Source organism: Kwoniella pini, chromosome 2, assembly GCF_000512605.2.
Source record: "Kwoniella pini CBS 10737 chromosome 2, complete sequence".
In the NCBI taxonomy this organism is placed as follows: Eukaryota; Fungi; Basidiomycota; class Tremellomycetes; order Tremellales; family Cryptococcaceae; genus Kwoniella; species Kwoniella pini.
Genome location: NC_091717.1, coordinates 102,737 through 117,508, shown reverse-complemented (window position 1 = coordinate 117,508; position 14,772 = coordinate 102,737). Strand labels below are relative to the sequence as shown.

The 14,772-nt window shown below is 35.7% G+C and overlaps 4 protein-coding genes across 4 annotated transcripts; 3 read left to right on the top strand and 1 right to left on the bottom strand.

The window, feature by feature from the left end:
• Window positions 1–362: 362 nt before the first annotated feature.
• Window positions 363–3,193, top strand: I206_101364 (uncharacterized protein; the record flags this gene model as incomplete). Its single annotated transcript, XM_019158366.1, has 12 exons — window positions 363–636; window positions 692–714; window positions 777–828; window positions 909–991; window positions 1,075–1,241; window positions 1,305–1,530; window positions 1,610–2,330; window positions 2,406–2,513; window positions 2,578–2,600; window positions 2,654–2,825; window positions 2,897–2,972; window positions 3,031–3,193. The coding sequence occupies 12 exons, from the start codon at window positions 363–365 to the stop codon at window positions 3,191–3,193; spliced, it is 2,088 nt and encodes a 695-aa protein (XP_019008979.1).
• A 3,728-nt stretch (window positions 3,194–6,921) lies between these two features.
• On the top strand, window positions 6,922–8,355 carry I206_101363 (uncharacterized protein; the record flags this gene model as incomplete). Its single annotated transcript, XM_019158367.1, has 2 exons — window positions 6,922–7,275; window positions 7,336–8,355. The coding sequence occupies 2 exons, from the start codon at window positions 6,922–6,924 to the stop codon at window positions 8,353–8,355; spliced, it is 1,374 nt and encodes a 457-aa protein (XP_019008980.1).
• Window positions 8,356–10,234: 1,879 nt separating this feature from the next.
• On the top strand, window positions 10,235–12,604 carry I206_101362 (uncharacterized protein; the record flags this gene model as incomplete). The annotated part of the gene is made up of 1 exon (XM_019158368.1): window positions 10,235–12,604. One exon carries the CDS (start codon window positions 10,235–10,237, stop codon window positions 12,602–12,604), a length of 2,370 nt encoding a protein of 789 aa, XP_019008981.1.
• Window positions 12,605–12,764: 160 nt separating this feature from the next.
• Window positions 12,765–14,576, bottom strand: I206_101361 (uncharacterized protein; the record flags this gene model as incomplete). The annotated part of the gene is made up of 6 exons (XM_019158369.2): window positions 12,765–12,798; window positions 12,882–12,950; window positions 13,025–13,135; window positions 13,207–13,506; window positions 13,571–14,128; window positions 14,206–14,576. 6 exons carry the CDS (start codon window positions 14,574–14,576, stop codon window positions 12,765–12,767), a joined length of 1,443 nt encoding a protein of 480 aa, XP_019008982.2.
• Between the last annotated feature and the right edge of the window lie 196 nt (window positions 14,577–14,772).

Below are 14,772 nucleotides of genomic sequence, written 5' to 3'. Positions count from 1 at the left end.
AGTATAGCTATATCGAGTCTCCCTGATAGCTAACAATCCTCCTCTTAAGATTTGCCCTCATGAGGACATGCATATATTATATAAAGTATAATAGAATTAAATAAGAAGAGGAAGAACGTTTAATAGCTTGCCGCCAGTGAAATTATTCGAGTACTGCGTATGTCAAGAAACTTCCGTCGGAAGTATACGAGTGTTTATTCAAATAGTGCAATTAAACCCAAAAGTTGAGTTAAATGATCATTTGTTTTAAACATTCCTTTCCGTTACAAGTACTCGTACAAGAAGAAGATCTTAATACCAATGACCAATAATATATAGCCTTCTGTGTGCTCATCTTTTGATTAGAAAATTCGAAAAAAAATATGTTACCTCCTCCTCCAACTTCAAGACAATCATCATATATCTATTCTCATGGACAACCTTCAACTTCATTAAATTCAAATTCGCCATACAAATCAAAAGGACATGGAAGAATACCTTCTTTCAGAACTGCTGCTGAGAATGTTTTAGGATTGGCTCATGATGATGGAGGAGGAGGAGGAGAAGGTGATTCAAATGAAGAAGAAGATGAAGATAATAATTCTGATAAAGGAGTAGAAAGGGGATTAGAAGAAACTTTAGAAAAAATTGGATTCGGTATGTTGTAACTCGTATGAAGTAATTAAAGAGATGCTCATATCCATATAATCAGGTCCATACCATTGGAGACTACTTGTAAGTCTTTAGTCTTTTTTTTTTTCATTACAAGAAGTAGATCTGATGTATCTATATTGTAGGCATTGTGTGGTTTTGGGTGGATGTCTGATAATTCAGCTTTACAATGTATAGGTAAGCACCTTTAAGGTTAAACTTCATTGTTTATCCATTTTCTGGATTTGTCATGTGTACTTATTCGGATTGAAATTTAGCGGTTATACTACCTCGTGTACAAGTGCATTTCAATCTCACATCAAAGGTTGTAGGTTTATTATCAGCATCAACAATGGCAGGTGTAAGTCCTCTTACAAACTTGGTAAAGGTCATTTGCGATTTACATTGAGCTGATACTTGGCGCTTTGGGCTCACTGAATGTAGATGATGATTGGTGCAGTTGCATGGGGAGTCGTTTCAGATTTGTTAGGTAGAGCATTACCTTTCAATGCAACTCTATTTTTAACAGCTATATTCGGTATAGCAGCAAGCTTTAGTCCTAATTTCACGATATTATGTATATGGATGTTTCTTCTTGGTAGTGCTGTGGGGTAAGTTATGCCTTCTTAAACCAATCAACATATTCCTAACTTTATGGTTCTCACCTTCGATAGCGGATCTATGCCAACGGATGGAACTTTATTCCTTGAAAACCTTCCTCATTCCAAACAATACCTCTTAACCCTTTTATCAGTCTTCTTTTCATTAGGAGCAGTTTTCAGCTCAGTAATTAGCTTAGTATTCTTACCTGGTCATAGTTGTAAGACGTTCGAGGAATGCGATGTACCAGCGGGTGATAATGAGGGATGGAGAAGAGTGATGCTGGTTCTGGGTTTATTCGTGAGTCTCAAGACGAACCCCATTCCTACATCAGATGATGATGGAGGTTTGACTGATTTACGACCTTTACTATTCGCAGAACTTACTCTGTGCTTTCGCTCGATGGTTTTTGTTTCGTCTTCAAGAATCACCTCGTTATTTAGTCTCAAATGGTAGAGAAGCAGAAGCAGTAGTAGCTTTACAAGCCATTGCGTCCTTTAATTCAAACTCAATAAATATCCAGCGTAAGGATGTGCAAGTCATTGAAGAAATGTCTATGGGTAATGAAATGGAAGAGACTGATCAGAAGAACTCTGAATTACCTTCACCCAATCCTCAAGAGGAATTACCTATATGGAATAGTCGGATTGATGTACCGTCTAGTAGTGGTAGTGGGAGTGATGTAGAAGGTAGATATGGTGGAGTAGGAATTGGAGTGAATAAAAATAAGAAAGTACCTCTTAGAACGGGATCAGCCTTTTATAATACCTTGACGCCGGGATTCAACGATGGATCGGAAATAGATGAGAATCGATTCGAAAGTTCTTTTGCGAATGCCTCGAATTCGACGAAATACGGTGAACAACAGGACTCAACAGAAAGACAAGTATTATTTGATAGCGCGAATAACCCTGATGACAATGAAAATTCAGAGCGACCTAGAGAAAAGATATTGGATCATACAATTGAACGAGAAGGTTGGCATGCTGTACCACTTGTTTGGTGGGAATCCTGGATTAAACAAATGAGTAAATTGTTCGTACCTAAATGGAGAAAAACAGTTATTCTAATGTGGATAATATGGGGAGCTATAAGTTTCGGTGTGTAAACATTTGAATCGATATCACTTCCTAAGATGAAGCTACGACTTGCCGCTAATCATTAAGCACATATAGGCTATACAATGTTCAATGTATGGTTGCCATCTGTTCTGGAAAGTAAAGCTTCGGGTGAAGGGGATGAAGCTATAAAAGAAGCTTTGGGAGATTTCGTACTTTATTCTCGTGAGTGATTTGCAAATTCCTTCAAAGTTTCCTTAGGGCTAACGGCGTATCGTCAACGATTTAGTGGCCGGGTGCCCAGGGTCAATCGTGAGTCCTTCCTCTATTTGTAAAATAGGACTTGAGTTGACTTGTTCGGTCAGATCGGAGCATGGATGATCCAAACTCATCTTGGTCGACGAAAATCACTTGCAATTTGTACTCTAGCAACAGGATTATCGACTTTTGCTTTCATTAAAGTTGAAGCCAAGTGGGCGGTGGTGGTTAGCTCCATGGTCATTTCAGCAGCAGCCACTGCCATGTATGCTGTCTTATGTGAGTATCCATCGTTCATTCGATAAAGGCGGATGAAGAATTATACTGATATCATGTGTGATACGCAATAGACGGCATGACACCTGAAACTTTCGGTACGAGTATAAGAGGTACTGCTTGTGGAACTTCAGCAGCACTCAGTAGATTGTAAGTTGTCTCAGACTTAACAGTTCAAAGTGCAACATGGTTGATGAGTATATTTTAGTACTGGAGTAATGGCACCTGTCTCAGCGGGATTCTTATTATCAATTACCCCTTCTTTACCTGTTTTCATATCTGCAGCTATCTTTGTCTTAACAGCAGGTTGCGCATTAGCATTACCTTTTGAAAGGGTTGGCGGTAGAAGTGGTGGTGGTTTGATGCATTAAAGAAGTCACTGGCACTTTAGAAGAAACGATTAATTGCATTGTTCAATGTATTATAGATTATTCAATATACTGTATATATCTTAACGAATTAGATGTCAATTTTGCTCTTGATGTAATTAAAACGATTTTTTCCATGAAAATAAACCAGCACAAAATCTCGATGAGCATATGTGATTTGCAACACAGTATAAGGAAATCAATATGACGATCTCTTACGATGCCAAGCGACGACTATGCCGATTCTCATACTTTAAGTGTGAAACATCTGACATATGTAGCATGTTTGAGGTGAAACATGTTAATTTTTCAAACTGAGTCAATGGCTTATCCATCCTGACTAACCATGTGGTACTTTCATCTCCCATAATTGTGAATTGTTTATGTAATCAAATGAACAAGATTCTTAACATAATTCCTAAATTATGCCTCTTATCCTGAACTGTCATAATGACTTATGTTACTTAAAAAGACGGAGACGGAGTACTGGAATCAATAATCTCATAATAGTAATGTGACAAAATATCTTCCTCGCAGTATAAACAAAAACCACGTTATTCGAGTTTTCATACAAGGGTATCTATTCCGATTGTTAACAGATTCCTTAAGACATTCTTATTGATAGATATTCGATTATCGAAATGTATCAGCTCAAATAAAATTTCGTAATAAAGAAAGGTCATTTTCGCTTTAACCTGATTTGAAAATTGGCGGGCACTTTGAAAATTGCCACCCCGAAAAGAGAATTGGACCTGACCGTTTTTGTTCGCGTCCTTCTCATGAAGTTAAAGTAAATGCTTTCCTCGTTATACCTTTGTCATATAAATCCTAATGCCGTAGTTCTTTTGCATCGCATCAAGTTACATGGCTTGTAATTGTCTCAACAAGTAAAGGATCAACTACAAATTGAAAATTGATCAACATAATTACAATGTAGATCAATAAAAGATGTCTAAAACATTTAAAGAGGCGTTTTCGCGTATTTTCGTTACATATTCCTTTGAGATTGATATTACCGCCAAGCCATGTTGTAGAAACGCCACTTACAATCGAGGATACTAACTCCCTTGAAAATCCCTTTCGACTAGAAAGAAGATGGTACTCCTTTCAAATAATGGCAAATTTTTTCTGAAACGAGTTGACTCGCCTTCTAACGAAAGGCGATCAATTATACACCGTTTTCGTTTGATAGCTATTTTTCTCTGAGGTATGTAAGGCGTGTAAAACTTTGCCGCTGCGAAGTACAAAAGCGGGAAGGGTGATCGAGATCGGGCTACTTTTAACTAAATCCATTATTACACGTTAATAGAGTTATTTCGATCAAACCAATTGTGACATCTAATTTAGATCATTATGATTTGATTATACTGGGGAAATATGCAATTAGAGATGATCTCCATCTCTAAACTGCGATTTTACGTACTTTTATACTAATAAAATCGTTATGAAAACTCAATAAACTAATGAGTAACCGCTGGAATGTCTTTTTTCTCGTAAATCATGCTACAACTCTCGTGAAATTTGTCATCTTACGCCTCTTCAAGAAAGCGAATTACCAAGCCGAATGTCTTGATAATCACGCTCAAATGAGTCAGTCGTTTTGGGCAATAAACTTCGCCACTTGAATTAGTTTCATCTCAGACTGATATTTTGGTAGATAGCGTACTTGTTTGACATGCATCAAAGTGATCTTCGGATTGGGTAGTAAACCAGGGAAGATCAGTTCACTCAGGACATTTTGATATACCAAAAGAAAGGTACAGGTGACTATGGTGTTTAATAGATTCATTAATAACGTGGGAGTTACAAATTCGATCAAAATGATTCTTCCCGAGATCGAAAAAAAGAAGAATTGGTGAGAAACCGAGAAATGTATAACGTTATTTGGGGGTTAATAACGAGATTGAAACGTGGAGGTTATTTATCTTTTCTCTCGTTATAGTCGATCTTCTATTGGCACATGCCGTGAAGAAATCAACGAACGAAAGAGGGAAAAGAAGCTTAACGTAATACAAGAAATAAGACAAGAAGGTAATCTGAGCTCAAGATAGCAGAAGCTTTATTTTTTTTTTGATACGGAGATTGTGGAAGCGAGTAGATCATCTTTGATAAGATCACCTGAATTGTACACGAGATGTGATCTTCAAAAGACTTAAGACCCTTGACTAATATCGTTTGAGATTTCTCAAAACGGCCAGATTTACTTCGGTTCTTCGAAGAAGACGTAAAACCAAGTGTGCCAAGCAAAAAAGCCAATCTCTGGCTTGCAATTAATACGATGAGCTAACCATTGTTAGTGAAATGAGGCTACGATACTAGTGTAAAAGTCAAAATGATTTCATCTGACATGCCGAATGAAATACCTCATGTTTTATATCTTTAGGGTCAAAGGTTATTCAACGACGTCAGACATAATTTACGATCTAAGGGAATATACAAAACACGAAACAAGACCGACAAGAGGGGGGAAAGGGCGGAAAAGTAATGCTGTATCATCTTTTCTAGACGTGTCATTTTTTGGATCTGCCGATTTAAGGCATGATGCCTAGCTATGACGTTAACGTCATTCCTCTTATTTCCCCGACCGGTTGATAGATCCTGCTTGTAAAGTGCCTTGCCCTACTTCGTTGGACGTGAACCAGGAACAAAAAGCCTCGCACACGCTTTCAAGGGTCTTTTAAACTGTTCATATTAACCTTTGTTCCCGCTACCTCGGATGTAATATGATTGCGTCTATAAGGGGATATCATCTGAGCTTTCTTGAAACAGGTTCAAAGGGTCAGACATACGCGCCCGATATATGGGACCTTGGTCTTTCCTAACTTTATAAACAACTTTTTGGCCCTGACATAAGCCTCAGGGAACTCGAATATCCAATTTAGTTTTTATGTGATCTCGTATTTTTGCGCAAAAATATCTGAAATCAGGGTTTCTAATTATGAGATTCTTGACTCTAGTAGTATACGTAAGTACAAACGAAGGAATTTATACTGCAATTTCAAGGTTTTCTTCAGGTTGCAGGCAGGGACCTGAATCTTTTACAAAAGTGGTTAGTAGTGAAAATGCGTCGACATACCCGTCTTTCACTTTGAATACCTTAACCCCAAACAGTGGTGTGTTTTTCGGTAACGTTAAGTACTAACTACGCTCTACGTTCTTCGTTGTTTTCCAAGATTACCAAGCAAGTATATACTCTTTATTCTCATCATTGATTCTTTTTGCTTTTCTATGTTTAAAAATCTATAACTCTGTTTAAACCTACTCTTATAATTACTGTCACGAAAGATAGTTCCCAAATTCCCATCAGTCGATTTACTCTCTTTTAACACTTCGTAAACATTTGTGAATAACTCAAAACAGAAGAAAAGTAAATTCTGGATTCACAACATACGACTCTTTCGATAAAATCCCCAGTAAAACATACCTTTGAACACTAATAATAATTCACTTGTCACTTAAAAATACAAACTCAACGCTTATAATCTTTCAACACATTTATTTGAATCACTCGGCAATCCCCTTCACTAGTTCGACAAAGTTAGACTTTCGATCAGCATCATCTCACATACCACGAGCAATCGAAAGGACAAGCTAGTGTAACAGGGTCTCGCTTTATATATACACACATATATATATATACGCAATATCGAAAGGCGCCAAACGACTTGTAACGATACTTTAAATTCTTTTAACACACTCAAACTAATTATAATTCAAGTAATATCATCAATATGAACGCTTCTTGTTCAACACACCCTGCCACATCCCTACCCCGAGTCATCGATAACGGATCCCTTGAACTCACTTCAGTAATAGGTACTGGGGCATATGGTGTGGTTTACCTCGCTGTCGATTATAAATATTCTCAACCATTATGGCGAGCAGTAAAATGTCTTCGACGACATGGTCTCGACTCAAGGCAAAAGCATTTTCAACGTCGTGAGATAGCTCTTCATCGACTGGCTTCTGCCCATCCTAGTATAATAGCCATGGACAGGATGATAGAAGAAGGTGACAATGTCTATGTTGTCATGGAGTTTGGTGAAGAAGGTGACTTATTCGCAATGATCACAGACAAACAACGTGTAAGCCTTACTTACCCTATGTTGCCACTTTTGAAGCTAATGCCACTTCCTTTAACATAGTATGTTGGCGACGACGAACTTATACGTGATGTCTTCTTACAACTGCTGGACGGTGTAGCATGGCTTCACTCTCTGGGTATAAGTCATCGAGATATAAAACCTGAAAACATTGTTTGTTCACATGATGGTACTCGAGTTCGAATATGTGATTTTGGTTTGGCAACTTCTGAACAAGAATCAAGCGAATTCGGCTGTGGATCAACCTTTTACATTGCACCTGAATGTCTCGGAGACTGGTTCCCCGATAACACATCTTATCCTACAAGATCTGGAGATGTTTGGTCATTAGGTGTGATATTAGTCAACTTGGTTTGTGGTCGAAATCCATGGAGAATCGCATCACCGTCAGATGAATCTTTCAACTCTTTCCTCAATGATCCTAATTTCCTTCGACGTATATTACCAATCTCTTCACAATGCCTATTCGTCCTTCAACAAATCTTCACGATTAATCCTGCCGAACGAATCTCTTTAGCTGCGCTAAGGAAATTAGTAATGGAAGTTGAATCTTTCACAATGGGTGAAGAAGAATTAAGATTAGCTCATTACGCAGCTCAAAATCAAAATTCAACAATACCAACACCACAATATCAAAGTATTGAAACTTTATTACCTGTTCAAGAGATTCCAGAAGAATGTGATATTGATAATAATCTCGATGTTGAAATTGATTGTGATTGGTCACAAGTGACAGAAGATAATACGGTTTTTGTTTTTGACGAGTTGGAAACACCATCGTTAAGAGCCGACTCGGGAACAGGATCTGAACCATTATCAATATTATCTTATTCTTCACCCGTTCATCGATCACGATCCTCCTCGTCAAATGGCGGCTCTTTACCACCAACGCCTCAACTTTTAGCTGAAGGTGGTTTAACATTACCAAATCAACAATATCATCAATCTCAATTTTTCGAAATTTTAAAAGGTAAAACACCTTCAGTAATATCAGAATTAAGAGTAAATCCAATATCACCTGATATTTCATCTGTAAATTCACCAAATCCTTTCTTCCGTTAATTTTGGCATAATATTTATCTTATAACGCATCAATACTATATCATCTTATTATTTTGCATCTTTGTACTACTTAGCATTTTCATATTTTACGTCTTTTTAACGACCTTGGGTTAGGATAGATCATCGGTAATATAGAATCATCTATAAAATATACATGTTTAATGCCACCATTTGTACAATGTATACTAGATTGTCATGAATAAATTATATGACCCAAAAACCTTCACTGCCTCAATATCTTGCTTTGCAAACTTGATGAGCTACAACTAAACGCTAGACTGCAATCGAAAGAATTTCCAGAAGATTGCAAGTATGCCACTAATCACTTGAATAGGTTCTTTCTAGAGAATGCAAATGGCTTGCGACTCCTCATTAGGACTCTGCCATAATCAATCAAAGGTACATACATACTTTTGAGAAGGGGAGTTTTGAGTTTCATTTCTCCCACATTCATAAATCAGGTGACAAACAATATGTACTGCCCTTGTTCCTTCGTTCCTCCAAATGAAAAAGGCTTACATACTTAAATATCTTGGTAACTAACCTCACCAAATAAAGCCCAACGGAACCCAAAGAAGAAAAAAGAAAGATCCTCATTTCATGCCTAAAAATCGAAAAAACAATCCCAAGCTAAGGTCGTAAGCTTACTTTGATAAGCCAAGGATACGCCTATTTACCTTTTAGTGGAGACGAAAAGGCTAACGACGTCTTTTCGATTGCTTCCTTGTTCTAGTGACAAAATACAAGCCAACATAAGGTTAAAAGAAAGTTGATTAAAGGGACCCGAACATTTCCTTGGACCTTTGTGCCTCACGCCTCCAGCATCAAAATCCTACTCGCACAGGTCCGAAAAGCAAAAAAAAACAAAAACATCAAGTCTTCTCATAGAAATAAGCGAGAATCGTCATGTACCTGTCAGAACAAACTTTATCTCTCTTCTGCATACGATAAATTAACGTCCAGGCTTTTTACTTCATATGCCGTAGATGGAGATATACTTGACCCGAAATGTCCATTCCTCTATTCTCTACCTCTTTATCGCCTCGCACCTGAAGATTGCGAGGTCGAAAGACCGTTCCACGAGATTCAAATTTCGTCTCAAGATCTCATTTCCTCATGCTTTTCTTGTAAAGTTCATGCAAATTCAATGGCCGTCTTCTTATAAACAACTTTTAAGATATACGAATTACGCCACAGATCTCAAGGGCATAAATAATGCTTAAATCCGCGGAATTCGATGGGAATATTCTTTCTTTTGATCTCGATCATTTCTTAGATCATGGGAAAACTTCTTTCTTGCTTTTCTAGAAACACAAAAAGAGAACTTTCTTTCATCCTGTTCTCGGGAACACCATGATTATTCCACGTGGTAGTCCCACAAACATGATATTACCCAAAGGAGGGGTAACTTCTGTGCCTGACGACAATTAAGGTTCAGATGATAAGACGTGTTTCGAGGCTTTTTTTTTTCACATAGAATAGTCAGGTCCAAAGTCATGTCCATAAGATCGACGCGTTGATACCCAAGTACGACCTATGGTGACTTTGTGAAGATGTCGGACGAAGACGATCTATTTGACGCCCACATGGAAGAGCATTCGGTGAAGTCATCGGAATTATAAGACGCTATTACATTACTCGTGTTTTCTTTGTTGATTATTTGATTTTTAACTTATCGTTCCTAATCTTGTCCATTCCGTCATTGTGGTATAGTTTCTTGTGAGAACGAACAATTGCCCTCGATCGCCCACCTCAAGGCTCGATAGAACGAATCTTACTGTCAAGGTTTTGAAGTCTTCCGATTGACCAGAATATGAAATTCTGTTCTTGATGGCACGAGGTTATATGGATTTAAGATAAAGTTTAGGAGGATCACGCAATGCCTCAATTCCCTTTCCTAAGATCTAATCAAGATAAGAACCAAGAAAAGGATCAATTGATACTTTCACCGAATCTAATTTCTTCGCCTGACATACGGATTTCTGGGAATAACAGCAATAATTCAACTTCCTCTCTGCTTCCCCAATTCACTCATCCATTCACTTCGACTTCAACAAATGCTTCATCAACAACTATCAATGCTAATGGAAACAATAACATTCCGGCAGTGCCTACTCAAGTACCTGCCGAATCCCCCACATCGAAATACCATCCTTCCAGATTATTACGACGTAAGGCGAGTTTAAATAATAAGTCAACTGAACCGCCAATATTCTCTGATTCAGATCCATTACCTCAAACCAATGGAAGTGGTGGATCTGAACCACCGATCTCTCCACGTAGATTACCTTCTTCCCCTCGAGGATTTTTCTTCGACAAGTCTCCTTCTATAAATAAAGAGAACGGTTATTTCGGGGATAACCATCGGGAAAGGGAGAGAGATAAATTTTCAACTTATCCAACTAGAAGAGGATCAGAAGCTTCAAAATCTACTTACGGTTTATCATCACCTTCTTCTTCTTCGAATCAAACTAAAAGATCAGCTTTTGTATATGATGGTAAATTAACTAATGAAGGTGATGAACTTGTAGTAATTATCCCTTCTTCTTCGAATTCTTCTGGTTTTGGAAAAATATTTCATGAAGATGAATTATCGAATAATTTAGCTGCATTAGGGATGAGGAACGATTCACTATCTTCATCCTTACCTAAAGTTTTAGATGGTGGATTAGGTTCAAATAGTGGAATGGGAATGGGAATTTTTGGAAAAGTTATGCAAGGTGATGGATTAATTCATCAACAAAATGATATAGAATTTAAAGATAAAGAATATCAACTTCCCACTCCACCTGATTCAGCTACAACACCATTTTATCCTACTGCTTTATCACCTCCTCGTAGAAATATGCCAAGATCACCTAGAGCAATGGCAAATCAAAGAACTGGAACACCAACTTCAATAAATAATAGACCAGAAACTCCACCTAGTATGGGTATGATTCAAGCATTATCCGCTGTGGGTGGACCATCTTCAGGAGGAGATTCAAATGGAAATGGAACACAATGGAAACAGAAAAATCCTTCTTCTTCTTCTCCCAATTTACGTCAAAAACAACAACAACAACAACAACATTACAATGAAAATACTACTTCACCTACACCTTCAAATATTAGAAAAGGTTTGGATAAACCTAAAAATACTGCTGAATGGTTAGCGCGTAAACCTTCTTTATCATCTAATACCCCCAATCGTCAATTACAACGGAATCATCGTCCTTCATTATCAGTTGATCAAGGTAGATCATCTTCGTCTGAATCACCTAGACAATCAATTCATCCATCTAATTCTCCATCACTAAGAAATCATTTGGAAGGCAACAAACCATCCACACCTAAAAGACAAGGATCATTAGATGAATCACCTAGAATCATGGAAGGCCTTAAAGTAGGTACATCAAATTCTAAATCTAGAAAATCATCATTTTCATCTTCATTTGAAAGCGACATAGACCCAATATCTTCAGATGCAGATGGAGATGGTGAAATAGGATTAAATATTCGTCGTAAATCATTACTTACTCCTTCTAAATTAATAAATCATCGAAAATTATTATTAAATGATAATAAAAAAAATGATATTAATGATACAAATGAAAATGGATATGAAGTAATTATAAATTGTATAGATAATAAAGAAGAGGAAAATGAAGGAAACGAAGAAATAAAATGGCAAGTAATAATTAAAAAGAAATCAAATAATAATAATCATAATAATAATAATAATAATAATGAACAAAATAATCAATTTTTTTCAAAAAATACATCTACAAGTAATTCACCATTACAATTAAATGAAAATGGAATTAAAACAATTTCACCTTTATCAGCAAATTCAATTAATTTAAGTTTATCTTTAGATAAACCAACAGGTAAATTAGTTTTTATTTCTTTTCCAATAGATTTAGATATAAATGCTACACCAACTAGAAAACTTAAATCAAGTTTTTCTAAAAAAAATTCTTCTTCACCTAGACCTTTAACTCCACCTAATCAAATTTTAAGTAATTTTAATAATAATAATAATAATAATAATAATAATAATAATAATAATAATAATACTGAAAAACAAAATTTAATTAAAACACCTTCTTTAAAAAGAAAACCACCTCCACCTTGGCCTTCACCTCGAAATCCAATTACAAATCCAATTTCACCACCTACTTCACCTAGAGATGTATTTACTCCAAAGAAAAATGTAACGCCAACAAAAGTTGGAGTTGATGGGGATTTATTGAATAATAATAACTAGAAGTTCTGATTGACTTCAGAATAGAATAGAATAGAAGAAAAGCGAATAGTATTTGATTAAGCAATGGACCATTAAAAGTGTTTGTACGATCTATATTCAACGCATCTATGCATAATCTATAATTGTAATAATGACATCTATCTTCATGTTGTTTCACCTTTTATCGCTTTTCTGAAAAAGATACAACAGCATATCTGTTAAAATATCAAGTTAGTCATACTTCATATCCTGTTCAAAATTGCGTGTGTGTTCCATTCAATTTAATCCAATAACTCACTTTCCGGATATTCTCCAATCTGGATCCTCTTTATCTAATCTTTCAGCTACACCTTCTTCCAATCCGACTCTACATTGCAAAGTTTAATCGAACGATCAGCTTCTCTCGATCAATTCATTTACTTTGCCGAAAGAAAAACCTACATAGTATCCGCCTTATTTGTTCTCAGACTTAGCAAGGTGATTTTCCCCGCTAATGGACCTAAGGCTTCTTCGAAAGGCGTAGTAGTAGGCCACCAAGCATCTCCTACCAACCTGCGAAATGTGCGTACTGCATCAGCATAAAGATTCCATTCCGAGATTTTTTATCAAGGAATTTGATTCACTTTCTATAGTTCAAATCTCCTTTGAATATCACCAAATCACTCTTTTTCAACTCATCAAGTGTACCAGGTGCAACCTCTGGTAAATCTTGGAAAGCATATTGTGTTGTCCAAATTCTACCCAATGGAGTAGCTTTACCAAGTTTTGTATCTTCAGGTACTGATAATTGGAATTTACCAGTTTTTAAATGATCTTTCCATCTATTTGCTAAATCTGATAATGAATTTAAATCTTCTGATGATATAGGAGTGGAAGAATGAGATGTGAAGAATGAAGGATCAAGAAGTGAATCAATTGCCCATCTATTCAAATATCATTAAGAAAATAGAAGTCTACTGAAGAAATAAAAAAAAAAAAAGTACTCACGTAAAATCATATGGTAAAACATCAGAAACAAACCAAGGAATAGCTTTAGGATGAAAAACAACTTTATTAATAAAAGGTGTACAAGAAATTAAAAAATCAGCAAGAATTAAATCTGTAAATAATTCAAATCCTGAATTATCTAAAATAAAATCAATTCTTCCACCATTTTGTTTGGTATTTAATTTTTTCAAATAATTCCAAACTTTTATTAAATCATTTTTTAAAATAAATTTAAATTGTTCTTTTTGTGAATCACTACCAACAGCTTGTAATTTTTGTAAATCTTTATAATTTAAATCAACTAATAATGATAAATCAGTTGCATTTCCCCATAAATCAGCTTGAATCATTTCTAAAAAAGCAATTTCTAATTTTGATCCTTTTTCTTCAAAATTTTCATTTAATTTTTCTTTATCTTTTATAGCTTGATTAATTGATTTAGTTAAATGTAAAATAGCATTTGAAGAAGATTTATAAGTTTCAGATTTTTGTTCAAAAAATGGATCATATTCTTTCCAATATATTGTAGAAGCGAAATAACTTCTTAATCTTCTATACCTATTAAAAATTATTTATTTATAATCAACAATTTTTTACAAGCCAAAATAAATCTTATCAAACTATCAAAAACTCACATATAACATTCAGCATAAAGCCAATTCATAGTTCCCCATCTTCTATCTTCATCAGGATAAGTTTTAAGTTCATCATTATAACATTCTCTATTTATATCACCATCATTTTCAATTGGTGTTAAAATTGCATTATGACCCAGATCATATTTCATTTGACTAATTTGACTTATAATTTTCTTTCCTTCATTGATTTTCGCTTCAGAATATTCATCTGGATTCATGTGTAATTGATGATTGACATTTGATACGGCTGAAACTATATTAGTGAGTACTACAGGCCATCTTTTGACTAAAGAAACATAGGCGAATCCTTGTTTTTCTTTGGGTGAACATCGATCATAGGGGAGTTTGAATACATCTGGGAACGGCATCTCGAGTGCAGTATTCAATATACCTGTGTGAAATATGAGATAAGAATGTGGGTGAAGGATGGCAATTGTCTTTTTGAATAGAATGTTTGGAATATCAACTATTTATTATAGTTGTTCTTTATTCTTAACGTGTCATAACTTGGTCTTTGTTATATAACGTTACTTTTCAGGGTTAATTAACCTTTATCCGTTTATC